Genomic DNA, 27,928 nt, shown 5'->3' with positions numbered 1-27,928 from the left:
AGGCCTACCCAGGTGTGGGCACGGGCCAGCCGCCCGCAGCCCCTACCCCCACGCCCGCGCCCCGTGACCCCGCGGCCCGCGCCCCCGTGGCCGTTGGTCCGCGGCCTCCGCAGCGCCTCCCACTTCCCGCTCCCATGCGGCCGGGACCCGTGCTCCTCCTCCTGGGCCTGGGCCTGAGCCTGAGCGGTGGCCCTGGCGGCCGCCCGCCGACCCCGGCTCCTCGCGGGGCCAGCGCCACCGTCCCCAGGGTGCCCGGCTCGCCGTCCGGCGACCTCCTCGGCCGGGAGCCCGCCTCGGCCCGCCGCGCCCCGCCCGAGCCCCGGGTCCGCGTCCCGGCGCGGACCCGGGCGGCCGTGCTGCGCTCGGTCAGGGGCGCCCGGGGCCTCGGGGTGCGCGGCGTCGGCGTTGGCGGCGGCCGCGCCCGCCTCAGCCTACGGCCCCGCGCGGCCCCGGCTGGCGGCGCCATCCTGAGCGGCGGCCGCGACCTCTGTCTGCGGACCGGGCGGCTCACAGGCCCGGCTCCGCGCTGCCTCCGCGCGCACGTCCTGCGGCGCGCCCGCCGCGCTGCCGCCGCCGCCGCCGCCGCGCCCGCCCGCGTGGACCTGCAGCCGTCGGCGCCCGGCGGCCGGCTCTCCCTGCGCTGGCTCGCCCGCTTGCCGCGCTCCCTCGGGCGTCTGGAGTGGACCTTCCGCCTCGGGCTGCTCGGGCCCACGGTCCCCACGGCCGCCGCTGCCGCCGCCCGCGTGTCGCCCCGCTCGGCGGTGTCGCCCCTTTCGGCTCTGCCCCGCGGCCCACGCTCCTACGCGGGCTTAGTGGCCAGAACCAAGTGTCCCACGGACGGGCCCACGCCTGTCGTCTTAGAGGCTGTCAACCCGAACAGTTCCCAAGCCATGGAGTCCTCGGTGTCCTGTCAGATATCGCGCTCGGGGGTCTGTGTGTTGGATCTGGTGAGGATCGAAAGGAATGACGATTCTCCCCTGCAGCTGACCCGGAAGATGGAAGTCACCATCAATGCCACGGTTAAGGCCCGCTGCCCAATCCAGAGGTTCTTTGGTCAGTATTGGAAACTCTATTCCGTGGCCTCTGTATCTGACAAGCCGGACTGGACTAAACCTTTGCAAAACCCACCTTTCAAGTCAGAGAGCACTCCATCAAGTGTACGTATCTCTGCGCATTCTTTATCTTGGGGGGTGTATCTGCTTAATTTCTCCGTGTACATCGTCACATATGATCCAAAGATACCTCTGAAGAAAGACTCAGATTCCATCTATATCATCATTGTTAAAAGTCCCCTGCAGGCGGTTATTCCTGGGGATACCAACATCACAGTTAATTTCACAGATGGGCTGACTCTGAATGGAAATATGTCCTCTGATCCAGATGCAGAAAACCCTTTAGAGGGACTTCATTTTTTTTGGTACTGTACCACAGACCCAAGAAACTACGATGGCCATGAAATTACAGTGAGGAGCAAGGAAGTCTGTCTCCCAGAGCAGGTTGATCTCAGGTGGACATGGGCCTCTGGTCCTATACTCACACTTTCGCCGGAAACACTTCACGGCGGCCGTGTGTATTTTTTCAGACTGGTGATCCGGAGGAACGACAGAACAGCATTTATTGATAGGACAGTGCATGTGCTCCAAGGACCGACACCTGTAGCAAGCATTTCATGCATTGAAAATTGTGATACAGTTTTGATTATATCAGAGAGATTTTCTTTGTCTCTAGAATGCCCACGTTGTAAAGCAGGCCGTGATGTCTATCGATGGTCCATTCTGTCGTCTTCAGGTGATAAGATGCCATTTGATTGGACGGGGCAAACAACAACAGGGCGGAATGGTGCATATTTGTCTGTAAAAGCTTTCGCTTTTCGGCGTTTCGTTGAAGATAAGTTTTGGATTTCTCTAAGTCTAGCAACCTGGGGTGGATCGAGCTTGGTCTTAAGGCATCCCTTCGTTATTCACCACGTCCCTGAAACCACAGAATGCAAAATTGATCCAGCTGAAGGAATTGCATTCATTACTAAATTTGTTGTCCATTGTAGTAGTTTCAAGGATAAGAACATCGTTCTTACATATAAAATAATAGTTCCTGATGTGCGTGGTTTTGGTGAAATCAGTTCTTTAAAAGAGAATAACTTTGGGTCCATCCTCTATTGGGGGAAGGATTGCACAGCGCCCCCTTCCTTTCTCCCTGTTGGTGTGTTAGCCAATCATTACGCCTTGAAAATATACGCTCAGGCATATAATACCTCTCTGGGAGCTTTTTCTCAGGTGACTTTGTACGCCACTGTACAGGCTCCCACTGACATAAACTCATCAAGGACTGTGCTGCAGGAGTTATTCAATTCCACTATGGGACCAGATTCATCACTGTCTACTTTGCTTCAACAGCAGGATTTTTTACCTGCAGGTTATTTAATGTATATTGTAGCTTCTGTCTTGAATAGCATGAAAACAGACTCACATCTGCAAGCTGACCAAATTAGACTCCGAGAACACCTTTTCAATCAGTCTTTCATTCTTCCTGTAAACACTTTGGTGGAAATTAGCCAGGTGGTCATGACTGTTACTAAATTAACGCAGAAAACCTCTGAGTTCTCCTCGCTTGCTCAGAAACTGGCCACGGTGAGGATTTGGCAAGCAAGCCAAGCCCTCCAAGAGTGTCACCAGAGAGATAAGCACATTTCTTCTGAGCAAATAGAAAGTGTGAGCACTGGAATATTAACAAGTTTGTCTAATATCCTGAAACTGATGGTTCGTCATGAAGTGGTCGAAGAGCCTTTCCATGTCATTGAATCTCTAGCAGAGACAGTATTGGCTGTAAAAGTGCCAGAGGATAAGACCACTGCAATGAGGACGTCCAACTTTAACATGTATGTCAAGAAAACGGAAAAGTGGAATGTTACCAAGTTTTTCAGCGCTGAGAAACACTGTCGAAATTGTTTTTATCCAACCCTAAACGTGAGCAGCGTTCCTAGTCTGCCTGCCAACGCTCCAATTTCTACAATGTTTTGTGAGTTTGCAGATGACCCTTTCCCTTGGCTAAATTATGGGGAAAACATTTTGACCGAGGTGGTTGGATTCCGAATGACAGGAACCGAGGCCACCGGTGACGTGATTGAGATCACACCTGATGTAGTGGAAGTGTACCTCATCAGAAAAAACTTGAGCTTTGGGACTTTTAATCTCACGGTGGGCCCCAGCAAGGAGTCTCCTAAAGCGAATGAGTCGTTGAGAAAGACGACGGGGGCATTTAGCTTTGACGTGGACAGCAGAGCAGGGAAGGAGGTGTTGATCCACATTGTGACGGAAGTGGCCGTGTTGTTCACGGTGTTGGTGTATGCTGGCCATCAGATCACACCCACCGCTTTGATCGCCACCTACCTCGTGCCCCATCGCATCCCCCCAGTTGCCCAAGACAGTGACCTGTTTGACCCTGACTGTACAGTGGCGGAGGCCCGTGTGGTTTGCCTTCCCCCATCCCTGTTGCGGGTCATAGCTCAGCGAACCAGCTCCTCTGAGTGTACCGTCGCTGTGGTTCTGCAGGCACCTCATTTTGTCCTAAAGCCCAGTGACAAGTTGGTGAGAATTTCTGTTTTCAGCACTCAGTGCTTGGACATGTATGGGATCCAGAGCGACTGGAGAGAAGACACCTGCGCTGTCGGAGAGAAGACCACCTGGCAGAAAGTGCACTGTATCTGCAAGAACCCAGGGCGGGCCAGGCGGCAGCTGGACGCAATGAAACTAGCCAACCTTCACCTGCGTACCCACTATTTGACGGCCAAGGTGATCGTGGTCCCTAACCCCGTGGATCTACGATTAGAGGTCATCAAGAACGTTACCCAAAACCCCGTGACCCTCTTCACTGTACTTTTCATTATGCTCTTGTACATAGTCCTAGGGTTCTGGGCCTTGCACAGAGATGAAATGGACAAGTGTCTTAGGGAGCATGTGGTAGTTCTACCTGATAACGATCCTTATGATAATGTATGTTACCTAGTCACCGTTTTTACAGGAAGCCGTTGTGGGTCTGGGACCAGGGCCAATGTCTTTGTCCAACTGCAGGGAACAGAGAGTAGCAGCGATGTGCACTGTTTAAGCCATCCACAGTTTACAACCCTCTACCGAGGAAGCATCAGCACTTTCCTGCTAACGACGAAAAATGACTTGGGGGACATCCATTCCATCCGCGTGTGGCACAACAACAAGGGCAGGTCCCCTAGTTGGTATTTAAGTAGAATCAAAGTGGAGAATCTGTTCAGCAGACACATCTGGCTGTTCATGTGCCGGGAGTGGCTTTCTATTGACACCTCTTTGGACAGAACCTTTCAAGTAACCCCCCCAGATAAGTCTCTCAACAGAATGGATTTTTTCCTTACAGATTTAAGTTATAGGCTGGGGAGAAGCCACATGTGGTTCTCTGTTTTTTCTGGTGTCATTGCTACACCGTTCAGTAGGCTCCAGAGACTGTCCTGTTGCTTAGCCATGTTGCTGTCCTCTCTTCTGTGTAATATTATGTTCTTTAATCTGAATAAAGAAAAAGAAGCGGAGTCACAAGAGGGGAAGTACCTCAGGTCGATGGTGATCGGGATGGAAAGTGTCTTAATTACCATCCCTGTGCAACTAATGATCACGTCTTTGTTCATCTATTCCCAGAGGAGACCTCAGGTGACCCTAAGGGAGGTCGCTCCTCGGAAGCATCCGTGGACCCCAGCAGCAAGTGAACACTGGGAAGAACGATTAGCAAAGTGGCACGCTCATGAAACTGGCAACGAACGCTCCCAGGAGCCTGAAAAGCTTCCACCTACTAGGAGAAGTCCTGGACTTCCCAAGGCTTCTGTCAAGACCACCTCTAAAAGACGGCCCCAGCCCAAGCGAGCAGAAAGCAAGGTCTCCCGCACCCAAAGAAAAAATAAAAACGCCAATAACCCAAACGTTGAAGACAATCAAAGTGTTTCTCCTGGAGAGCACCCTCGCCAGCCCGGTGCTACACCCCTCAAAGAGAAGACCAGGATTGTTCTGCCGTGGTGTTGCGTTTATGTCGCATGGCTCTTGGTTTTTGTCACTTGTAGCATATCCTCATTCTTTATTGTATTTTATGGACTGACTTACGGCTACAAAAAGTCAATAGAATGGCTGTTGGCATCATTTTGTTGCTTCTTGCAGTCAGTTTTTCTGGTGCAACCATCTAAAATTATAGTCGTGTCAGGCTACAGAACAAGTAAGCCCAAGTATTGTGAAAACCTTCCGTGGGTCGGCAGCTGTCGCTACAGTGAGATCGAGCTGCAGAGCATCACGCAGAACCCAGAGGAAATGCGCAGGCGCCAGCAGCACATCGTCCAGCTCCGAAGCTCGAGGATGTACCAGCCCCTCACTGAAGACGACATCACGATATTCAAAAGAAAGAAGAGGATCAAGAGAAGAGCTTTCCTGTTCCTGAGCTACGTCCTCACTCACTTCATGTTTCTGGCCCTCCTGGTGAGCCTGGTCACCCTCCTACACCACACCGACGGCTTTGACTATAATCGGTTTATTCGGGACCAGTTCTCTGTGGATCTGGCGTCGGTGACCAAGCCGGAAGACATCTTTCGGTGGCTGAACAGCGTGCTGTTGCCTCTGCTCCACAACGACCTGCGTCCCACCTTTCTCCCGGAAAGCTCCTCTAAAATCCTCGGCCTGCCACTGATGCGGCAGGTGAGGGCGCAACCTGGAGAGAAAACCTGTCTGCCTGCCGAACACTTCACGCAGGACAGCCTCAAAAGAGAGATTCACTGTCACCCCGAATACGGCACTGACCCAGAAGACACAAAAAGCTACTCCGGGTTGTGGAATAGAGTTAGTAAGCGGGCTATAGACAAGACTACGAAAGGATTTACTTACAAGCCTCGAGAAAAGAGATGGGTGTACTATTCCTATGGGCTATTGCATACCTACGGGTCAGGAGGCTACGCGTTCTATTTTTTTCCGGAAGAGCAGCAGTTTAATTCCACACTGAGGCTCAGCGAACTCCAGGGAAGCCGTTGGCTGGATGAGAAGACATGGGCTGTGATCTTGGAACTAACAACTTTTAATCCAGACACCGCCCTCTTCTGCAGCATCTCAGTCATCTTTGAGGTCTCTCGGGTAGGAGTCGTGAACACTAGCCTGTCTGCGCACTCCTTCTCGCTTGCCGATTTCAACAGAAAAACTTCCGCAGAAATCTACTTGTACGTGGCCATCTTCATTTTTTTTTTTGCCTACGTTGTCGACGAGGTCTACATCATCACACAAGAAAGGTCCGCCTACGTGAAAAGTGTATATAATTTGCTCAACTTTGCTTTAAAATGCATCTTTACCGTGTTGATCGTGCTCTTTTTCAGGAAACACTTCTTGGCTGTCGGTATAATTCGGTTTTACCTGTCGAACTCTGAGGATTTCATTCCCTTTCATGCAGTGTCTCAAGTAGATCACGCCATGAGGGTGATTTTGGGTTTCCTGTTCTTTCTGACAATCCTGAAGACCCTCAGGTATTCCAGGTTCTTTTACCATGTGCGTCTCGCACAGAGGGCCATCCAGACTGCCCTTCCCGGCATCTGCCACATAGCACTAGTGGTGTCCGTGTACTTCTTCGTCTACATGACTTTCGGTTACCTGGTATTCGGGCAGCACGAATGGAACTACAGTGATATGATTCACGCCACGCAGACAGTATTCTCCTACTGCGTTTCAGCTTTTCAGAACACGGAATTTTCCAGTAACCGGGTTCTCGGGGTCCTGTTTCTCTCATCTTTTCTGCTGGTGATGATCTGCATGTTGATCAACTTATTTCAGGCGGTGATTTTGTCTGCCTACGGGGAAATGAAGCAGCCCGTGTATGAGGAGCCCTCAGAAGAAGCAGAAGCAATGACCTACCTGTGTCGCAGACTAAGAACTGCATTTGGCTTTCTGTCCTTCAAATCCAAGGCAGAAGACCAACCCAAGTTCTTTGTCAACATGGTGTACGGGCAGCCAGAGAAGAACGACAGCCGGTACCTGGGGCTGAAGACCAGAAACATCAATGGGAAGAAAACGGTGTATCTCGTTGTGTGATCCATGACGGTTTCAAGGTCCACAGGCCGGCTTCTCTCAAATGCTCACTTTCTGGGATTAAGGAACTTGTGCTTTCTACCCGTGTCCTTCACAATGCACACCCCCTACGTCTGGAAGTGCCCGCAGTCTTGGCCTCCCCTTCGGAACCTGAGGCTGTCAGAATGCAGTGCAGCCTCTACAGAGAGAGGAGGAGGAGGACAGCCTGCGAGTCCTGGGTTGATTTCCCTGTGGCTGGGAAACTGGTGTCTTTGGTACCTGCTGCAGTTTAGAAGGTTAGAGACCCAGATTTGGGGTAGGGAACTCAAAGGCCCCCTCAACCTCACCCCACCTTGCCGGAAGCAGCAGGAAAATCCTGCTGCTTCTGTGCCCCCCCTCCCTGGGGCTGGGAGGCCAGCACTTGCGCTTCAGTGCCTCAGCCACGCTGGCTCTTCCCTTTGCACACAGGGCTGCAGGGCCTCCCCCACCCTCCCAACTCCGCCGCCCACACTGCAGCTGGGCCAGGGCCTTGTGATGAGTCTCAGGAGTTGCCCTCGTGCCTGGGAATGCAGGGATGTGGACCTGGGGGTCAGAGGTCTGAAGCTTCCCATCTACTTAAGGCCACTGCAAGTGAAAGATGTAAAGTGTAATAACGTTTTCTGGCCATGAGACGTGACTTTTATTAAACAGCAGTGTGTGTGGGTGTGGGTTCACACTGAAAGATAGTAAATATTCTATATAATGTGTACAGCAATATATACATCCAGGATCTGGGCTTTGGGTTATTGATGGCCTGGTGGATTGTTTAGAAAACATTGTTTAAGAAAAATAGGCTAGCAGCTGTTGGATTTTCACTCCGAAACATGCTCATTTATGTAGATGCCACTTTAAGCTTGATCCGAATTAAATGTGAGATTTCTTCTGTGAGACCTGCAGTGATTCCTGTGAGGGGATGTGTACACCGATGGCTCCTGCCCTCAAAGTCGAGGGCCAGCAAAGGGGGACAACGGGCAGGTGGGCAGCTGCTCTGTCCCAGGTGTTTGTTACTCACTTGGCGCCCCCGTAGTCCTGTGCTGCACGGGAATGGTCATGGCGCCCTGCACCTTGGCAGGTACGGGCATGCACACACGCACATGTGCATGCGTTCCATCGTTTCCTCCCCAGGGGAGGCCTGAGAACCTGGGTTGGGGGGTGGCCTTCTCTGCCAGCTGAGATAATGAAGAGGTTTTGTGACTCACCCAAGACCACCCACACGGTTAGGGTCAGAAGGTCAGTTCTGGGTTTTCTAACTACCCTGGTGGGACGTCTCAGGTGTGGCTGGGCTCTGGCCACCGGTTCCAAGTGAAGTGCACGTTCATGGTTAGCACCCCTCATTACCACCTGACTTTTGAACAGGTTGGGAAGGCGTAAGCATGGGGGCCAAATGTTTACTTTTTCCTGGGGTCTGGTCAGGTGCAGTCACCCATGGAATGCAGAACGGGGGAGTGTAAGCCCCAGGTGATGTGCAGGCGACATGGGGCAGGCCTTGCCCTAGAGGCTTCGAAGACCCAGGCAGACAAGGCAGACTCGGGTACTCTGTGGCTGGGTACACCCAGACATTCTTCCCAAATTTAGGATCAGCTGAAGTCTCTACCCCTCTGGTGCTGTGGGAGGCCGAGGGTTACACTAATTGGCCTCGCTTCCCTGGAAGAAAGCCCCCAGGCCCGCATAGCATCTCATGATTGGGAGCGGTGAGTGACAGGGTCATAAAGGCAGGGTCCAGGTGGACCGTCCAGGAACAAGGCGGGGGTGGGGGGTGGCGTGGGCTGAGTGATGACCAGGGACAGCAGCTGCAGGCCCCTCAAAGGAGACAAGACTGTCACCTTGTGGCTACAGCGAGAAGTCTAGCAGAGTCACAGGGCTGTTTCCACGCATACTGGGAGAGCGGGGAGTGCCAGGGGCCTTCTAATGATAGAGCAATGACAAGTATTTACATAGTTTAGAAATATTAGAGGTGCCAATTATAACATTGTAAGTGTGAAAATTAATAAAGGGACACCTCACTAAAATGGAGTCGGGAGGCCAGAAGTGGGGGCTCTCATGCACGTACCACTCAGGCCAACACTGATCCCAAGGGGAAGAGAGGTACCATCCCTCTCTGGCAGGAAGCGATGCTACTTTACTAGGCAGCAGGAGGAAGGAAGGTTTTCTCCTCGCCTGGCAACAGCCCAGCCAATAAGAGACTGTCACAACTCACACTAGATTTCCTACTCCCAGTTTCCTCCAATGGACAGTTTGTTTATAAAAGCCCCGCCCAACTTCCCTTTCTCTATAAAAAAAGGTCCCTCTCCTTTGCTTTACCAGACTTACGCGTCCCAAATTGCAATTCTTTGCGGCTCCCGAATAAACCCATTTTGCTGGTAAAAATAACCGCTGGTGAAAACAAAACTGGCTGTTTTATTGTTTGAGGTTAACATCAGGAAAACAAAGTAACGAGACAATCAAAATTTAGAAGGTCATTTTCACAGGACATGGCAACAATTTCTAAAGGAGTCTTTTAAGACGCCTTTGTTCCCATCAGTTTCCAGGGATAGGGTAGGCATATTCCAGAACAAGTTGGAAACAGTTATGAATACCCTCCCAAGTCTGTATTGCACAGGAAAACCAGATAAATGTTCTTGGATTTGTTCTCCATGTAGCCCCTTATTAACTCAGAGTAGCAGAGCAAGTTTTAGATGCATAGAGATGGCTCCATCTGAAGCTCCATGTCCTTCATCTACCTCAAACCCTTTTACCAATTATGAAGACTTGCATTTGTGAGGCCTGCTTCTGTATGTATATTATACTCTGAAATATTTACTTCAAAGCTATACACCGTTAAAGGCATTTTGTCCATTGCAATAAATTCAGGTCTGTCCATGCATCCTCCCTCCACCACTCCACAGAGGGCCAGCCTTTCCCTTGAACCAGAAGAAACTTCCAGTGTCTCTTGTCGTGGAAGACTTCATCTGGGTGCTGGTTACACTGCTGTACTTACTTTGTGGGAATTCATCTTGCCGCACACTTAGGAAGTATCTACTTCTCTGTATGTATGTTACGCTTTTAAGAGTTTACTTAAAAAACTAAGGCCTGCTTCTGGAATTTCATTAGCACTAAAATAAAAGTGCCAGCCTTTGGACGTTAATTTTACTGGCAGAAATGGAGAAACGGATGAATAAGATTGGACTTAACAGTGAAATGAGGTATGTAAGGAATTAATCCTCCAGAGTTACCCCCTCCTTTCATTGCTGTTAGCAACGCTTTGCTTTAGATTCTAATCTGCATTCAATTCCTTATTTTTCAATTTTCAAATTTCCTTTCTCAGGCTTCATTTGAATATGCAATGTATAATACTTGTTTAGTGTCATGATCTTTAAAAAGCTTAATCGTTTAAGACAACACTTATACAAGGTCTTATAAGTCCTGCCACAACATCTAGGTAGCTATATTCCCTGGCAAGGCCACCCCTAACGTCGTGGGGTCCGGGCAGGATGACAAACATCTGCATGTCTGAGTATTTAAAGGTTATAAAACAAGTTTACAAACCATCACATAAAATATGTTATAGCCACCTAGCTTGACACCCACACTTTCATAAGGGCAAAATTAAAAATTATTTGTAGTGCTATGGTTTTTATATAGATGAAAATGGGCAAAATACCAAAGATAACTGAATTACTATTGTGTACCTCTGGGTGTTCTGTTGGTGGGCCACTGATCTTTGGATGAGTAAAAAAACATACATAATCCATAAATTATTGTGTGTGTATTCCATAAAGTTTATTTTTCTTGAATTCATTTCAGAAAAATCATCGTGTTGATAATAACAAAGATGTTCACATAACTGTGTTGTATCGACAATAGTGCCAAGTTAGACAAACTTTCCTGAGTCTTAATAGTTTGCAGATACCTTTTAATGATTTCAGCTGGGAGAAACTTCACTCTGCTGAGGGAGTAGCAACTGGAACTGTCAATAAACCTCTGAAAGCTTTAGATTTAAAATTGAACCAGGAGTATTGATATCATGTTTAAATACTGTAAGGAGGGTGCATATAAAAAGATCATATTATATTACCATTATATTAAACATCATTATATTCTCCTTTCGTTTCATCATATAAATGTCATCATTAATTCATTGTTATCATCATTTGTTATAACACATCTAGATCCATCCAGTTTTTGTTTTTGGTTTTGGTTTTTTTGCGGTACGCGGGCCTCTCCTGTTGCGGAGCACAGGCTCCGGACGCGCAGGCTCAGCGGCCATGGCTCACGGGCCCAGCCGCTCCGCGGCATGTGGGATCTCCCCGGACCGGGGCACGAACCCGTGTCCCCTGCATCGGCAGGCGGACTCTCAACCACTGCGCCACCAGGGAAGCCCCATCCAGTACTTTTTAAGTTTTTCACCTTTCACATTTTTCAGCACTGGGATTTTATAAAGAAAACTGAAAACTGCAGTGGGTTGCTCACTTTGTTTAAATCTCTGTCGGATAGAGACTATGATGATCCACAATGGTCAGAAAACAGTCTCTACGGAAATTAGTTTTGGGATTATTTGTGCACGACTCTTCTTCAGACTCCAGTAGATGTTACTGTTTCCTAGTTCTAACTTCCCTACGTTGTATTTGAATGTCATTTTAGTGGGTTTTAAAAAAAAATGCACTTTATTCTTTAGAGCAGTTTATGTTTACATCAAAATTGACAGGAAGTTGCAGAGATTTCCCATATACCTCTGCCCACACACAAGCATAGCCTCCCCATTGTCACCATCCCCTGCCAGAGTGGAAGATCTGTTATAACTGACGAACCCGCACTGGCACACCATAGTCACTCAAAGTCCATAGTTTACATTAGGGTTCACTCAGTGTTACACATTCTATGGGTTTGAATAAATGTATAATGACATATCCACCATTATACCATCATATAGAGTATTTTCACTGCCCTAAAAATCCTGTGTCCTCAACCTTTTCATCCCTCCCTCCCCCCAACCCCTGATCATTTTAGTATCTCCAATATTCCGCCTTTTCCAGACTGTCATAGAGTTGGAATCATACACTATGTAGCCTTTTCACGTTGGATTCTTTCACTTAAGTCACATGCACTTACGTTCCCTCCATGTCTTTTCACGGCTTGATAGCTCATTTCTTTTTAGTGCTGGGTAATATTCCATTGTCTGGATGGACCACAGTTTATTTATCCATTGACCTACTGAAAGACATGTTGGTTGCTTCCAAGTTTTGGCAATTATGAGTATGAATAAAGGTGTAATAACCATGTGTGCAGGTTTTTATATGGACATAATCTTTCGACTCCTTTGAGTAAATATCAAGGATCATGATTGCCGGATCACATGGTAAGAGTATGTTTGTTTTGGTAAGAAACTTCCAAACTGTCTTTCAAAGTGGCTGCACCATTTTGCATCCCCACCAGCCATGAATGAGGGTTCCTGCTGCTCTACATCCTCGCCAGCATTTGCTGGTGTCAGTGTTCTGGATTTCGGCCATTCTAATAGGTGTGCAGTGGTATCTCATTGCTGTTTTAACTTGCATTTCCCTGATGACATAGGATGTGGAACATCTTTTCATATGCTTATTTGTCATCTGTGTATCTTCTTTGGTGAGGTGTCTGTTAAGGTCTTTGGCCCATTCTTTAATTGGGTTGTTTGTATTATTACTGTTGAGTTTTAATAGTTCTTTGTACATTTTGGATAACAGTCCTTTGTCATATACACCTTTGGCAAATACTTTCTCTCATTCTGTGGCTTGTCTTTTCATTCTCTTGATTTAGTGCTTATGTCACATGCAGTTTCTTTTGGGAAACCATTTTTTTCTAAAGCTTTATTAGTTTTAATCCTTTTGGATTTTTTTGTAAGTTTTTTCTTATATCAGTAACTGTGGACAGCTCAAATCAAAATTAACTTTATTTTCTGACAAAGTCCATGATTTGCTCTTTGAATATTATTTCACTTTAACTCTTCCAGTGCAGCTCGTAACTTGTCTAAACTGTCTAATGGCTTTGACAGCATTCGTGGGTTAACCAGTCATGTATCTCAGAGTGGATTTAGGTCAAATTTTAAATGCTTTATCAAGTGGCCCATCTTTGGGCAGATCCAAAAATAAAAACCAACAGTATGTAATCTTTGAATTGATCCAAAGAGTGCCATTGCTGTAAGCACAGTTGAGGTCACATGCTCTAGTAGCAAAATGTAAGGGCTCGCTAATTCTTGAGGCTCACGGCAGGAGCCGCTCTGGCTCAAGTCCAGAAATAATTCTTGTTGCCAGCATTACTAAGACACCTTATATAATCCTTATTTCTCGATTCCCCAAAGGAAGAAGTCCCAGACCTCAGGGCTGCTGGCTTCATAATCATCCCCTAGCCCCGTAGAATGGTGTCTCGAATACACAGGAGTAGAGGGGCCAGGAGTGGGGTGGGACGGCCACTGCAGGTCTAGGGAAGCCCTTGTCTGAGCTTCGGGACGGGGAGCTTGGGGTCCAGTGCAACTTTTGGTAGCTGACGTGGTTGGTGCTGCAAGGTGAAGACCTGGAAGTTGAAGGATGGTGGTCCCAGATGACGACGGGCATTGCAGGCCACTTAGGCCACTTTAAGGCTTTGGAGGAGTACAGTGACAAGTCCCGGCAGCACACAGCTTTTAAAGGTCGCAGGAAGCCACAGGGCTCGTTTTGAACCCATTCTGTCTGTTGCCTTAGGGCACATAGTAATCACTGCCTGCAGCCCTGGCCCCAGGCCCCGGAGGCTTCCGTCCTAGTTGGGGGACGGGTAGCATAAGAACTAAGACCAGGGCATTTCGGTCCAAAGCGCGCGGTGAGAGAAACCACGTGGGGATGGAAATGCGGCTGAGGCCGGGTTATCTGTGGGCCGCGCACCGGCGGCACCGACTCTGTAGAGCCCGGTGGGAAACCCAGAAAGAAGCTGAGAGTCTTGGAGCAGCCAGGACATCAGGCCACGTCGGCGTGAGGTAGCCAGGTGCTGCCCAGCCGCTGCCAATCCCGAGAGATCGCGTACGGGAAGCCGCAGCTAGACGGAGGACGAGGCGGAAGTCCGCCACGAGGCCCCGCCCCGCGACTCACCGCGCACGCGCCGTGGGCTCGGCGGAGCGGCGGCGGCGGCGGCGGCGGCGGGTGGTGGCGGTGGCGGTGAGTGGCGCGGCCTGGCGGCTTGACGGGGACGTGTGCGGCCGCGTCAGGGTCCCTCCCGGTGCGTCTCGTGCGTCCGGCTCGGCCTGGGTGCCTCCGCGGAGCCCTGCGGGGTTCCGAGCGGCCTCCCGCGGCGCTGGGGGCGGGCCGCGGAGCCTGCGCCCCGGCTCATCCCCCGTCCCGCCCGGACTGCGCGGCGGCGCGGAGCCTTCCGAGTGCACGTCGGCTGATTCGACATAACCAAGGGAAAATCAATGAACTTGATGACAGGGCAGTAGAAATGACCCAAACTGAAACACAGAGAGAAAAGAGTAGAAAAAAACAAACCCAGAGCAAAGGGTCCAAGCACCGCGGGACAACATCAAAGCTTAACGTATTTGCGGTTGGAACCTCAGCGGGAGACAAGAAAGAATGGGGCAGAAGAAATATTTGAAGGGTAATGGTTAAGGATTTTCCAAAAGTAATGAAAGATACTAAACCACAGATCAAAATGCTTAAAGCAGCACAAGCAGGATAAATAGGTTTAAAAGGAAAAAAAAAAAAAGTAGTTGTATAGTCAAACTGTCGAAAGCCAAAGGTGAACAGAAAATCTTAAGGGCAGCCAGAGGGCAGTTCCATAGGTAGAGACGTTGGGGGAAACCCTCCAGGTGGCAGAAACAGCAGGAGCGAAGGCCGGGGCACGGGGGGTGGGGTGTGAGAAAGTGCAGGGAACACCTGAAGGACAGTGATGAAGCCACTTGAACTGCAGCCTGCTGCATGGAGGGGCGGGGGCTGGGCGGCAGAGCCATTGGGATGTAAGTCCCAAGTTGAAGAGGCCTTAAATGCCACGGAAGGGAATTTATTCTGTAGTCAGGTGGGGAGCCCCTTGGCTCTGAAGCACCACCCAGAGCCTTGAATTTTGTCATGCTTTTTGATGCATCTATTGAAATGATGGTGTGGTTTTTCTTCCTTTATTCAGTTACTCTCATGAGTTGGCATTCACTGGTTTTCGAATGTTGAGCCAACATTGCCTTCCTGGGTTGAATCCACTCTGTCGTGACTCCCTAGGCTTCTTATGTATTATTGAATTCAGTTTGCTAATATTTTGCTCGACATATTTGCTTGTGAAGGGTATTACTCTGTAGTTTTCCTGTAGTAGTCTTGTCCGATGAATGGTATCAGGGTAATACTGGCAGTTTTGGTGTCCATGTAATATAGGCCTCAAAATCACTTGGGAAGTGTTCCTTTCTCTGTATTCTGAAACAGTTTCTGTAGGTTGGTATTACTTCTTCCTTAAATGCTTGACAATTTGCTGGTAAAGACATCTGGGCATGAAGTTTTGCTGGTGTTCTGTTTCTTTTTTTTGTTGTCCTTTTTGTTTGTTTTTGCACTATTTCATTTTAAAGGAAAATTTTAAATTATGAATTCAGTTTTCTTAATAGATAAAGGGCTATTCAGGTTTTCTGTTTTGAGTCAGTTCTGATAAATGGTGTTTTTTCAAGAGATATGTCCATTTCAGCTAAACTGTCAGATTTATTTGGTAAAAAAGGTCACTGCATTCCTTTATTATCCTTTTAATGCCTGTAGTCTTAGTGATGTCCCCTGTTTCATTCCTCATTGTGGTAATTTGTATCTTCTTCCTGTTTTTCTTGATCGGTCTAATTAGAGGTTGTCAACTTTATTGACATTTTGAAATGACCAGCTTTGGTTTTATCGATTTTTTTCCTATTGTTTGCCCATTTTCTGTTTCTTTGATTTGTGTTATTTATTATTTTCTTCTTTCTGTTTATGTTGAGTTTAATTTGCATTTTTCTAGCTTCTTAAGGTGGAAAGTTAGATGACTTACTTTAAACCCTCTTTTCCAATTTAAGCATTTAAAACAGTGAATGTCCCTGTAAACACTGCTTAAGCTGCATTCTATGTATTTTGATATTTTGTATTTTAGTTTTCATTTAGTTCAAAATATTTTCTAATTTCTCTTGTGATTTCTTCTTTGAATTATAGTTTATTTGGAAGTATATCATTTAATTTCCAAATATTTGGAGATTTTCCGTGTATCTCTTTGTTACTGATTTTAATTATTATGGGGTTGGAGAATGTACTCTATGATTTCAGGCTTTTAAAGTTTGAGGCTCATTTTATGGCCCAGAATATAGTCTATCTTGGTGAATAGCTCAAGTGCGCTTGAAAAGAACGTGTGACCTTGAGCAGGTCTCGTCACTTACTCTGAACTTGAGGTGCCTTGTCCGTACGCTGCCCTTCTCACCTGTGGGTAAGAAGCAGGCAGTGGGGAGCTTTGAGATGTGGGGAGCTCTTGGTCCTGTAGGCGACATGCCCTGTCTTTTGACCTTGCAGATGGAGTGTGAGGCGGAGCGCCGCCCCTTGGGTGTGTTTGAGTGCCAGCTCTGTGCCTTAACTGCTCCGTATAGCTACGTGGGGCAGCAGCCCCCCGGCACCAAGTCTGTCGTGTGAGTACCAGGGTCCCAGCACCCCAGGGAGCCCGCCCAGAGCTGGCTGGCCTGTCTGACACAGGGCTTGGGTGTTGTGTCTGGGGCCACCCGGCCCAGGCTCTGGGCACTTCAGGTGTGACCCAAGAAGGCACAGGGCAAGGTTCGACGCCATCCGCTCTCCTAGAACCTCCCAGTCCCTACGTCCCTGCTCAGCCCAGAGCCCAGCACCTGCTCCGGCTGCGGGGTGGAAGCACTGTGGCTCAGGCTGAAACAGCTCAGCAGCTGGGAACGCAGGGAGCCGCAGAGGCCATTGCGTCTGGGGCTGGGCCTTGTCACTGGTCCCGCTGGTTCCTACGACGACACCTTCTCAGCGGGAAGCTGCCCGCCTTGCGGCTCTTGTACTGGTGGGAGTGAGCCCTGAGGACCAGCTTCCTGTGCACCTGCCCACGGATGGCCCACGGTAGAGCCAGTGGGTCCCGGGGCTTGATTCTTGACCTTCAACTTGTCCTCCATCAGAGTCCACCTTGTGGGGATCTGACCAGTACATTACGTGGGACCGGCGGGGGCCAGGCTGCTTTCCTCCGGCCCTGAGGAACCTGGGGTGTTGCCTCGGATCCTATCCTGTCTGTCTCCTTTCTGATGTGCGCTGTGAGGCCAGAACCTTAGCCAGCGTAAAGCGTCCTGTTCTCCCTGTGTGGAAGCAGGCAGTTTGGGAGCGGGTGTCATCCCGGAGGTGAGGGGAGGGCTTGGAGAGCTCGCATGGAGGCCTTGTGCCCGCCTGCCGCCCTGCTGAGTCAGGCTGGGGTCTGGGGGCTGAGTTGCAGCAGCCCTTCTTTGGGCCGAGGAGGAGTGGTTCTTTCCCTGCGGTCGACACGGAGCCTGGAGCAGGTCCCATTTCATCCCAGCTGGGCGCCACTGCTTGCCTCTCTGCTACTACTTGGTGGCACTGGGGGCCACCCCTCCCCGCGATGAGCACGCACGGTGACCAGGCCCTGGGGAGGTCCTTGCAGCTGGCTACCTTTCGTCAGCAGAGGTTTGGGCCATTCAGCCCACTGGCACCACTTCCTGCCCTGCAGCCTCCTGGAGGAGAGCTACGTCATGAGGGACCCCTTCACACCCGACAAGGACAGATTCCTGATCCTCGGCTCGAGATGCAGCTCATGCGGCAGGCTGGTGTGCGTGGGCCCGGTGGGTAAGCCACGTGCAGCTGGGGCCGCTTTCCCTCTCTCCCTGTGGCTGGGACCTCACGTGAGTGACTGTGAGAGAGGTGACATGTGAGCCTTTCCCAGGAACAGTGTGAGCAGCAGCCTTTCCTGGCCTTGGTGGTCCTGGGAGCCCTCACAGTCACGCAGCTGGTCTGCTGCATTATGGGTGGGTCCCTGCAGCCAACAGAGGGGTAGGGGACAGGCAAGCTGGGGTCAGAGGGTCTCATTGGGGTTTGAGGAAGAGAGATTCTTGGAGGCTCTCGGGGATGCTGCAGTGTGCATCCCATGGCACTCAGGCTCCTCCGTCCCCCTCTTCTTTCAGGAATGCAGTTTATTCTACTCCAAGAGATTTTGCCTCCCCTGTGTCCGGGAGAACATTGATGCTTTCCCTCAGGAAATTCAGCAAGACTTGGAGAAAAGGAAAGTGCCATCCAAGAGGCCTGCCAGCCAGCCTGGTTCTCGAACATGAGTCCAGTCGGGTACCAGGTCCGCAGCAGTGCGCTGCATGGGGCTCCTGGCCAGCGGGCTTCTGTGGCCTGGCTCAGAGATGGGGCCAAGCTGAGAGCTGCTGTCACTGACCTTGTTTCTGGGCCATCGGGAGCCGTGTCTGCAGCCAGAGGGAGCTGGGGTCCGCCTGCAGCAGCAACAGGGCCAGGAGCCACGCAGAGAGGGCGCCCAAAAGGCAGACCCCAGACCCCGGTGCTCCGAAGACCGCAGCACCCCCGCCCTCACGGCGCCCACCTTAGCAATTGGTGAGACACTGATTGTGGGCTCTCCACGTGCCTGCCAGTTCTTAGAGGGCAGGAACTGCTCTGTCCGATTCTGTAGTTTCCGCAGGACCAGCGCACACTGCCTGGAGGGTGTTAGAAACGTGTTTGATGAGAGTATGAATAAAGGTTTTACTGACCGACGTTTGTGCTGGGTTTCGTCTTCTGGGGCCACATTGTCCCAGGTCCGCTCTGTCACTGGACTCTACAGGTAGAGACCACGTCAGCTATGGGGCTGGGGGACTGTTCTGGGTTAAGGGCAGACCCTACAGCTGGGGATTGGTTTTCTTCAGACCAAACAAAACAGTTCATCTCATAGCATCACTGAAAAATCGCCAGGTAATTTTTAAAAATAGTTTATTTTTTAAAACCATTAAGGCAAAACTGTACCCTGAAATTAACTCTTTACATTCATCAGTCTTACAGTAGGACATTCCAAACATATAAGTTCCCGTAAATTCAGGATGGAAATCAATATATACGATCAGTTCAATCTCCTAAAGGGAAAATGAGTAAGACCCAAAATTTAAAAAAAATTAAAGTTATTTTATAGCCATTTTCTAATTGCCTGGAACCACTGCCAGTAAAGTGACTAAGAAGATTCCATTTGCTCTCCTCTGCACACCCCGGCTTCCTGCGGCCCTGGATTCCCCACCAGTCACACCCAGAGGGTCTGAGCTGGAGAGAGGGCGTCAGAGCCTGCTCAGAAAAGATCTGCTTTGGAATTGCTCCTGTTTAGTATAAAATACAAAGGGTCTGTCAGCCCCTAAATACTTTGAGAGTATAAGGCACCCAAGAACAGTAACGATAAACACACACCAAGGACTCAAGCTCAGTCCTGGCTTTGGGAACCTGCACCACTCTGCCGTGTGTCTGGCAAAGGCTCCCCCTGGGTTTGGATGTGACGGCCCTGTGGGTCCCGGGGGCGGTACAGATACACATCAGGAAGAAATCTGCCAAGGTATGGAAAACATCGTGTGGGAGACTCACGGGCTCCGTGGCTTCTGCTTTATACTCCGGGTTGGGCTCTGGAGGCTGGCAGAGACCCAGCCGTTGCCAATCACTGCCATCAGCATCTTTCAAATTGCAAAGCTCTTTGGTAACAACCCACAGGTAGTAACTCCCTGAAGAACAGACAGCTACTTACTACACAGGAATAGTTCATGGTCTCCAGCGGGGTCCTCCTGTGTGAAATCGGTGACTTCTGACCTGGGTCAGAGGCAACCTTGCTGGTAGAAACGATAGAACAGGCTCATTCGTGCTTCTTGCACGTGAAGCATGAGGAAGGGGACAGGTTTACAGGGAAATGAATTCCACATGGCTCAGGAGAGAAGGAGAGCTCTGATGTGTGTGTGCGCGTGCGTGCGGTTGTATTTCAGTTGTGATATTTCAGCTTCCTGTGTGTTTCCAACAAGTCCGAGAGCCAGGCTAGTGAGAGTATACGTCAATTAACACTGATTGCAGAAGAATCCCAATGTTTGCTGTTAGATGCATGATTGTGAGTAAAATATTTACATTAGGATTTTTTTTAAAAACCCTCAAATCACAGTATTTAAGATAGAGCTATTAACATAGTTTTTTTTACCATACAGTGTAGAAAAAATAGTGATACTCGAACCCGAATACTGTAATTTTACCGAAAACTGCACTGAGTGGTATCCATCTCGTGTGAGGTACATTTTTTTTTTTAGGCCTGAAAAAAGGACCAGACCGCCTGTGCCTTTAAAAAGAGAAGACATTTGCCCAAAGTGAATGATTTGACCTTGAAAAGATGAGCCACTCACTTGTGTTCAGGGCCTGGAGACTCAGCGGCCCCCACCCCTTGTCGGGGGAGCCAGGGCTCACCTGGGGAGCTTGTCTGCGCTCCGGCTGGCATGACGCTGTAATGTTCATCACTTAATGAATTTTAGATGCTGAGGGTGACAGCGGGGGGAGAAGGGCAAGAGAGGAGGAGGCTGGTGTATTACCTTCAGCGGGGAAAACCATGGAAGCTTTTCACATTCCACCCAAACTAGCAAACACATTTTAAATGAAAAATACCTGACCCAGGTCTTAGTTTGCTATCTGTGATGTAAAAAATTGCTATTTCCTCGATTTTTTTCATGTAATGCATTTAACAGCCGCGGGGCCTGAGGTCCTTGATGTTTACCAGTTGCTGTAGTCAAGAGGTGACGTTGACGTGGATGCAGTGTGGTCTTCTATGTGGCAAAGGATTCCAGAAGGATGTGACCGCATGTGTTCCCACTGGACCACGGTACATGGCTCCCCTTTCTCAGGGGGGTGGAAGTAAACGGTTACACTTCTCTTATCTCAGACTGAAATTCTGAGGAGCAGATGGTCTGTCGAGAGCCCCCCTCTAGATCTGAGGAGTCCGGGTGCCTCGAGCCGGGAAAGGGCGTCTGGAAATGAGCCCTGGGCGGCGGCTTCTCGCTCTCTGCCCTAACAAGCAGCCATACCCGCAGCAGCCCACTCTGCTGAGGTAAGTTTAAGGACCTGCCGCGTTCCACAAACACAGCATCGTGCAAAGTGTTACATAATTCTTTAAGTGAAAGTGTGGAGACGCGTTGTCTTATTCTTTTCCTTGCAGAACTTCCACTATCACATTTCAGTTTGTCCCACAGTTTCCACAGAAGTAGGATGGGCCTCCTGTGTTCTGAGTCCTTTGCTCTCACTCCCGTGTGTTTCACGGGCTGAGGGTCCACGACCATTTTCCTGAATGGTATTAAAATGGCACCTAAAAATAGATACAAATCTCAGCAAAAACTTTTAGACCTCAACCTTTGGAGCCTAACCTTAGATCTTTCTGGGCAGAAGGTCCCTAGAGGAGAACACGCCACCGGAAAAGTCCTTGCACTGAGAAGGAGGAAAGCGCCCAGTTAGCGGGGGTGGGGACGCTGTCAGCAGTCACTGTCATGGCCCTTCGGCCCTTCGTTCGCTCCTCCCAGCCGAGCTGTCTGCGGAGCCTTCCTGCTGTGCCGCCTGGAAGTCACTGCTGTCAGGAAGGCAAGAGTCCCCTTAGCTGACAGCTCCATGCAAAGACTTGGTTGGTAAGAATCCATAATCCCGGGGGAGCCCCGTAAATCAGCTTGGAGCAACACTTAAGAGAAGCTGGGCCACTTACAAGACGAGAAGAATAAATACAGACAGTCTGTCTCTGGAACCGTCCAGCGCCCGCACCACAAACGCCGTGGGAACAGTGAGTGTGGCGAAGATCCTCCCTGGACACTTTTTAGTAATCGCTGAGCCCCCCGCTGGTGGCATCGGTCTTAGTTTGCAACTTCTATGGACAGTACAATTTCCTCGCATCTCCTGAGTCGACACCACTGTTGTGAACCTAAGAACAAGTGACCCCTCCAGGAACACGTGCAGCCCAGGCACCGGGCTAACCCACAGGGAGCGCCTCGCCGCAACCTTGCCCGTCTTAAATGCAGGGGCGGGAAGTGCGGGAAGCAGGCCACCCCTGGGGCTAAGCCTGCACCGCCAGGCGGCCCTTCGTCCAAGCTGGTGTTTTCCACTTGAAGACGGGGCTGAGGATTGGAGGCGACAGCAGGAACTTGCATCGACAGCGCAGGTGGGGAGCCGTGAGCACCTGGCACAGTCTTCCTCGTGGGATCTGCGCTTTGAAAGGCCACACGGGTGGAAGAGGCACTTGAAGGTGGCTGGTTTTCCCCCGGTCCCTGGAAGCCCCCATAAAAGGCCATGCCCGTGATCAAGTTGGTCTTAGCTGGGAGCGCCGGACTCCCTGGTTGAAACAATGGACTTATATTTAAACAGGACTTTTTAAGACATTCCAGAGACAGGTGTGGTCATTGGGTCAAGACAAAAAGAAAAAACCAAAAACCCTCCATCGTGCATCTGGCCACCAGGTGTCAAACGTGCCCAGTGTCACAGTGACTTGAAAAGGAGTCAGGCACAGAGGGGCACAGGTGGGGCTGGGGCGTGGCGAGGCCTCGTGAAGCCACGGTGTGACTAAGGCTTGCACGGAGGCATCTCTCCACCCTCATCTGCCAGGATTTCCCCCATGAACAGGCTCACGCATGGCCAGCAGGCATCGCTCAAGAGGAGGCGGCCCTGGGTGAGCAGGTCACCCGGGCCCTCGGCAGTGAAAGGGTGGAGTCCTAACCACTGGACCACCAGGGAATTCCCAAGGCTCCCTTTAAACAATAAAATAACTTTAAAACTCCACAAAACCTTCCATTTCTCAGTGTGCACACAGCAAAGGTGAGCATCCAGCCTCTGAGCCCTAACAATAGATGGTCTGACTAGAGCTGCACCAAAAGGCCCAGTGTTACGTGGACCTTAACTTTAACAGTATCTTTTGATAGCTCTATTGAGGTAGCTGTCATACTGTAGGTTTGGGAAAACAGTAGTTGCTCAATTAATAGTACTTATCACCATATATCAAAGGATCTTACGTGGGCCTTGAGCTTCTGCTCAGATCTTAGGCTGCTGCCCTTTGCTGGAACGTTCACTGTCCTCAAGATCGTCTGTTTCCTTAGAGTTTCATGTGGCCCAGTGTAGGAAACGCATCAGTACCGTGGAAAGGTGCATTCTGTGCTCTTAAAGTAGAAGGAAGGACTCCCTTTAACAGGGACCGCTCTCACGGACATTCTGGAATTCTGAAATCCTTTCCCCTCAATCCACATTCACTGTTTACCCCTGTGCATATATCCTCTTTGGCAAGATGCTTGAAACGCCTCTCAGCGGAGAGCTGTAGAAAGGTCACAGGGAAACCGGAGGCCGGGCGGGCAGCAGGAAGGGCTCTGGTGCTCTGGCAGTAGTCAAAATGCTTCTCTGACGGCTGGGGCGCCCTGTTTCTGACAATGCTGGACGTCAGGGCGGTGGCCTCCTGCATGTGCAGCCCTCAGGCTTCTCACAGGGTGGCAGGGGCAGAAGGCGGGGCGTGGGACCCCCAACTGGAAATGCCCAGGAGGCAGAGAGGAGGCGCGTTGGCAGAACGGCAGCAGGGTGTCCTGGAGGAGCCCCATGGTCCCCCCTTCCCAGACAAAGGCTGCCTGGTAATCTGTGGTCTCTGAGGAGTCTGGCACTTTCTGTGATGACAAGTCGAGGAAAGGAAGAACCAGGTTTAAACAGTGGCTTGAAGAGTGGGTCAAGGTGGTGAAAGGGGGTCCTGTCAGGTCCCGCATCCAGCATCCTGGGCTGCCAGCTCCACGCTTGTGGTCTGAAGCTTCCGGAACCTGCTTCCACTGGACCTCATGCTGGCGTCTACTGAAACCTAGCAAGCCAGAGTGTGCTCTTTAAATAGCTACTATTCAAAAAACGACCATATATTGAACTGGTGAATAATTCGTCTATATTTGACCATCAGTGCTTGGAGAAGTGTTTGACTAGGTGACCACAGATACTCTGAGTAGCAATTAGTGACTCTGTTATTTCAAATGAATTTCTTCCTATTAACAAGTGAACAATGTCAAGTGGCTTTCAAGCTGAGGTCCTCTGTGGCTTCGCCAGGGGCATTGCTGGTGGTCTAGCTGGGCCCCAAGAGGACCAGACGCTCACTAACGCCGCTGAGGCAGAACCTGGGCCCGCCGTCAGCTTGTTCCCGTGGCGCGCGTGAGCTAGGAGCTCTTTCAGACAGGCTGTATGAGAAGCTAAACAGAACAGACAACCCTTCCAAAAGCCTGAGTCTCAAGGCTCACCTTCCGACGCTGTGTCCCTTTGAATAGATCTGTCCCAAGACACCAGAGCAAGAGGCCACATACACCTGGCACCGGGATCCTGCCCCGAGACCTTGGACAAGCCACAGGCCTCCAGGCTCATCAGCCCAGGGAGTTCGCATTTTAGGAAAGAATGGGGACACGGATGCACCCTGTGACTCAGAGCTTAACTCCTTTCTGACTTAGGGCAACCCCTGATTGGTGTCATTCTGAAGTGGAAATGCTTTGATTTGCTTCCAGCAGATCCTCTGATTGGATCTTTAAAGAAAATAAAGATAAAACACACCACTAAACGTGTAACGTGTAAAAGGATGTCCTAATTGTAAGTTTTGCTTTTCTCTAGTTGAAGTCTCACAGTTTTATTTACAATAATGCTGATCTTGGGAACTTTATCAAATTCAATCCTAGCCATTCTTTAACGGCAAATAATAATGACCTTATAGAACCAAATTTCCTAAAGATAGAGGGGGAGGGGCACCCAGGGTACAACCAGGTCGTAAATGCTGTCGCCCAAGAGGCGTCCGGGGGCTGAACGGGCAGGATCAGCCCAGTCTGGCTCGGGGGAGGCACTGCTGAAAGTTCTCTGATGGGACCATTAATCTACCATGGTGGACAGAAAAAGAGGATTTCCAGGTCCGTGTGCTCTAGACGAGAACCATAATCCATACCGCCTTCCTAACTGGACCAAGGTTGAAAAGTTGATCTTTAAGGCTGAAACAGTTATTGCAAATAATGGCAAAACTACCTTACATATGTAGCTGGAAAAGGGACCAACTCTCAAAATCTTTGTAAAAACCACCGCCCTGTTGTGCATCCTGAGATGAGTAAAACCACCATTTCATATCCACCCCACACCCGCCCCCCGCCCCGGCCTGGCCCGTTCATTCTCCAGATGAGACCCCTGCCCCCAGGCCACACGATAAAGTCACCTGTGCCTCATCTTCTCCACTCCAGGGAGCAGCTACCACCAGCAAGAGTTATAAAAATTAAGCCGCATGTTTAAAAAAGCAACACAGAAAAAGACCAAGGAGCTGCCTTGACAGAGGGGGCCCAGCGCAAGATTTACAAATAACTTGTCACTTTGCCCCTGGAGACGTGACCATGGCCCCCAAACAGCCTGAGTCAGTTGGTTCAGATTTGATAGGAAATGGAGGTGAGAGGAATGGGAAGCTGACGTGCTTCAGAGTCTTGTCTTGTTCCTGCTGACCACGGACACTAGCTTTAAGCAGGCGGAGGATCGAGTCCAGAGGGCCCGTGAGACGTGGCTTTCCGGGATCTTCTACACAAACCTGGGAACAGGCTTTTCCACATATTAGTTACATCATGAAAACAGCGAACTGAAACAAAACAATTGCTGCGTTTTGATAGCTTATCGAATCATTCTTTGACATTCTAAATCCTACGATTCAAAACCGGCATGTTGTCTTTCTTCAAATTCAGGAAACTTTTTAAATACCTAACCTTTGGAGACATCTAGGTTTACAGGATTATAAAAATTAAAAGTGCTGATTAGTTTTCAAAATTATAAAGGAGCACAACAGTCAAAACGTGGTGAAAAGGGAAGACAGACCACGTATTTTGAGGTTAATTCACCAGTAAATTCCTAAGGTGACAAAGAAATCTGCATTGATTCACATCGGGTGCATTAAATCAGATCACTGAACACCATTCTGCGTAATTTTCCAAGTGCTGACTAATAGCTGTTTATCACCAGCATTTCTTGAAGCAGTGGTTTAAAAAAAGAAAGAAACATGGAACAGGATTCCGGTTACCTAGAGCTTATACTTTCCTTTGTCCCAGGTTCGAATGGTGACATTTGTGCAAAGTTGCGTTGCTCCCATCTCTCACTTGTAGTGCTGTCGCCTTTAAAAACGCTTGAAAAGTTTCTTTTTTTGTGTGCATTTCCAAGAAATCAGTACATATCCCTGTAAATTTCCTGCAGCAGCGGGTGCAGGGCGGCGTCGGACTCTGTCTTCTTGATCACCTGCACCAGTTGCGCATGCTCCGTGACCAGCTGCCGCAGATCTGCCATCTTTTGCAGGAGTTTTGGGAAGAGAAAGACGTCGTCGGGATGGTTGCTCTGTAAGTGAAGTTTGAGCACGTGCACGATAGCCTCCTGCATTTTTTCAATGTGTCCCACATTTAGAAGGCCGGGCCGATCTATCCTCAAAAGAAAGCAGAGATGTTTGCGATTACCAGCATGCTAATACCTAATAACTGTTTTTCAGTTTGAGAAACCTTTTTTTTTTTTTTTTTTGCGGTACGCGGGCCTCTCACTGCTGTGGCCTCTCCCGTTGCGGAGCACAGGCTCCAGACACGCAGGCTCAGCGGCCATGGCTCATGGGCCCAGCCGCTCCGCGGCATGTGGGATCCTCCCGGACCGGGGCACGAACCCGTGTCCCCTGCATCTGCAGGTGGACTCTCAACCACTGCGCCACCAGGGAAGCCCTTTTTTTTTTCTTTTGTTGGCGACGCCACTCAGCATGCGGGATCTTGGTTCCCCGACCAGGGATCAAACCTACGTCCCCTGCAGTGGAAGTGCAGAGTCCTAATCACTAGACTGCCAGGGAATTCCCGAGAAACCAAACATTCTGATTGGACATGGCCTTTTCTTTTTACCAAAAGCTCAGCTGCCTTTAGATGCTGTCAACTTACCTAGAAGATGGAACTAGACTTTTCCCAAGTCGCTGGGCCTGATAGGGGCAGACAGGACAAATACTCATTCCTAAATATTTCTACGACCTTAAAATGACTAGCTACCTTACGGGGTGGCCGCTTCATTTAGGATTTATCTGATTACCACCTGTCGGGGAAAACCTGTATGTAGAGGAGTAACTATACACACAAACTGCTTTTGCATAATATGGAAAATGAAATTCTTCTTCCTGTGTCTTCTTAGGTGTTCGGTTTCAACAATATTTAAGGAGTGTGATTATGTTTGACTTCGGTTTTGTGGTATAAAGCACCGTTACAGGTACCTTCCAATATAAGTCAGCTGAAAAGAAGGTGGAGCCAGAAATGAATTGGAGGATGGATACGGGAGGATGCTGAGGTAACCCAGAGAGGGGAGGTCTGAGGCTTGGTGCGGGAAGGGTGATGTGGACACCAGGTGTCCTCCCGGGGTGCCTCAGACACAGACACCAGACTTCCTGGGACAGCTCAGATCCATGCATCCTGCCCTTGTTCCAGAAAATCAGCCCCCACCCTCCATATTCAATAGGCAGGGCTCTCTCTAGAGTCCCATATGCATTACTAGGATTTTCAAAAGTGTTGCTCATCATGTGGATTTTTCTTTTTCTTTTTTTTTTGGTTATAAAATAATTACTAAGTTTTTAAAGAGAGAGATTTTTAAAAAACAGTAAGTGAACCCCCCTCATAATTTTAACCCCGTCATACAGATTTCATGTATACCTCACCAGACATTTTTCTGATCTATGATTAAAATCTCTTTTATAAAACTGTCATACTACTTATAAATAGCTGTGCATTGCTCTCCCCACAACACGACATCTTGAGCGCGCAAAGGACGGTGGTAGATCACATTCTGTGCTTTTTGCCAGAGCACAGGACTTCCTCCACCTGTGCCCAGCTGGACGGTCAGAAGGACGGACCTCGTGGAGCTGGGCCA

At 49.7% G+C, this 27,928-nt stretch overlaps 3 protein-coding genes across 6 annotated transcripts in view; 2 read left to right on the top strand and 1 right to left on the bottom strand.

Moving 5' to 3' along the window:
* The first annotated feature begins 134 nt into the window (after positions 1-134).
* Positions 135-7,973, top strand: PKDREJ (polycystin family receptor for egg jelly). Its single transcript, XM_089921460.1, has one exon. It carries the CDS (start codon positions 135-137, stop codon positions 7,068-7,070), a length of 6,936 nt encoding a protein of 2,311 aa, XP_089777586.1. The 3' UTR covers positions 7,071-7,973.
* Positions 7,974-13,400: 5,427 nt separating this feature from the next.
* CDPF1 (cysteine rich DPF motif domain containing 1) lies at positions 13,401-18,765 on the top strand. 4 transcript variants are annotated; one of them, XR_016395083.1, is made up of 3 exons: positions 14,199-16,668; positions 17,556-17,842; positions 18,178-18,292. XR_016395083.1 is itself a non-coding variant. In XM_022597142.2 (3 exons), exons 1-3 carry the CDS (start codon positions 16,502-16,504, stop codon positions 18,322-18,324), a joined length of 471 nt encoding a protein of 156 aa, XP_022452850.1. In that variant the 5' UTR covers positions 14,205-16,501; the 3' UTR covers positions 18,325-18,765. The 4 variants fall into 4 exon arrangements, 2 of the variants coding, with proteins under 2 accessions (XP_022452850.1, XP_022452851.2); XM_022597142.2 differs by having other exon boundaries at positions 14,205-16,668; positions 17,682-17,838; positions 18,178-18,765; XM_022597143.2 differs by having other exon boundaries at positions 16,556-16,668; positions 17,727-17,838; positions 18,178-18,765.
* The window catches only part of PPARA (peroxisome proliferator activated receptor alpha), a 73,796-nt gene continuing 64,562 nt past the window's right edge, over positions 18,695-27,928 (bottom strand). The window contains exon 8 of the mRNA XM_022597139.3: positions 18,695-26,460. Within this exon, the coding sequence (XP_022452847.1) occupies positions 26,213-26,460 (248 nt within the window). The 3' untranslated portion in view covers positions 18,695-26,212. The remainder of the gene's footprint in view (positions 26,461-27,928) is intronic.

Source organism: Delphinapterus leucas, chromosome 11 (assembly GCF_059928025.1).
Source record: "Delphinapterus leucas isolate spDelLeu-1000000601 "Yukka" chromosome 11, BTC_Dleu_Yukka2, whole genome shotgun sequence".
Lineage (NCBI taxonomy): Eukaryota > Metazoa > Chordata > Mammalia > Artiodactyla > Monodontidae > Delphinapterus > Delphinapterus leucas.
The sequence above is the reverse complement of the archived record's forward strand: the minus strand, read 5'-3'. Positions and strand labels throughout refer to the sequence as shown.

Coding starts and splice junctions, on each gene's coding strand:
- PKDREJ (XM_089921460.1), top strand. CDS start 135: ATGCGGCCGGGACCCGTGCTCCTCCTCCTGGGCCTGGGCCTGAGCCTG.
- CDPF1 (XM_022597142.2), top strand. CDS start 16,502: ATGTGGGGAGCTCTTGGTCCTGTAGGCGACATGCCCTGTCTTTTGACC. Junction 16,669..17,681: donor CCCGGCACCAAGTCTGTCGT/GTGAGTACCAGG, acceptor TTTCGTCAGCAG/AGGTTTGGGCCATTCAGCCC. Junction 17,839..18,177: donor GGCTGGTGTGCGTGGGCCCG/GTGGGTAAGCCA, acceptor CTCTTCTTTCAG/GAATGCAGTTTATTCTACTC.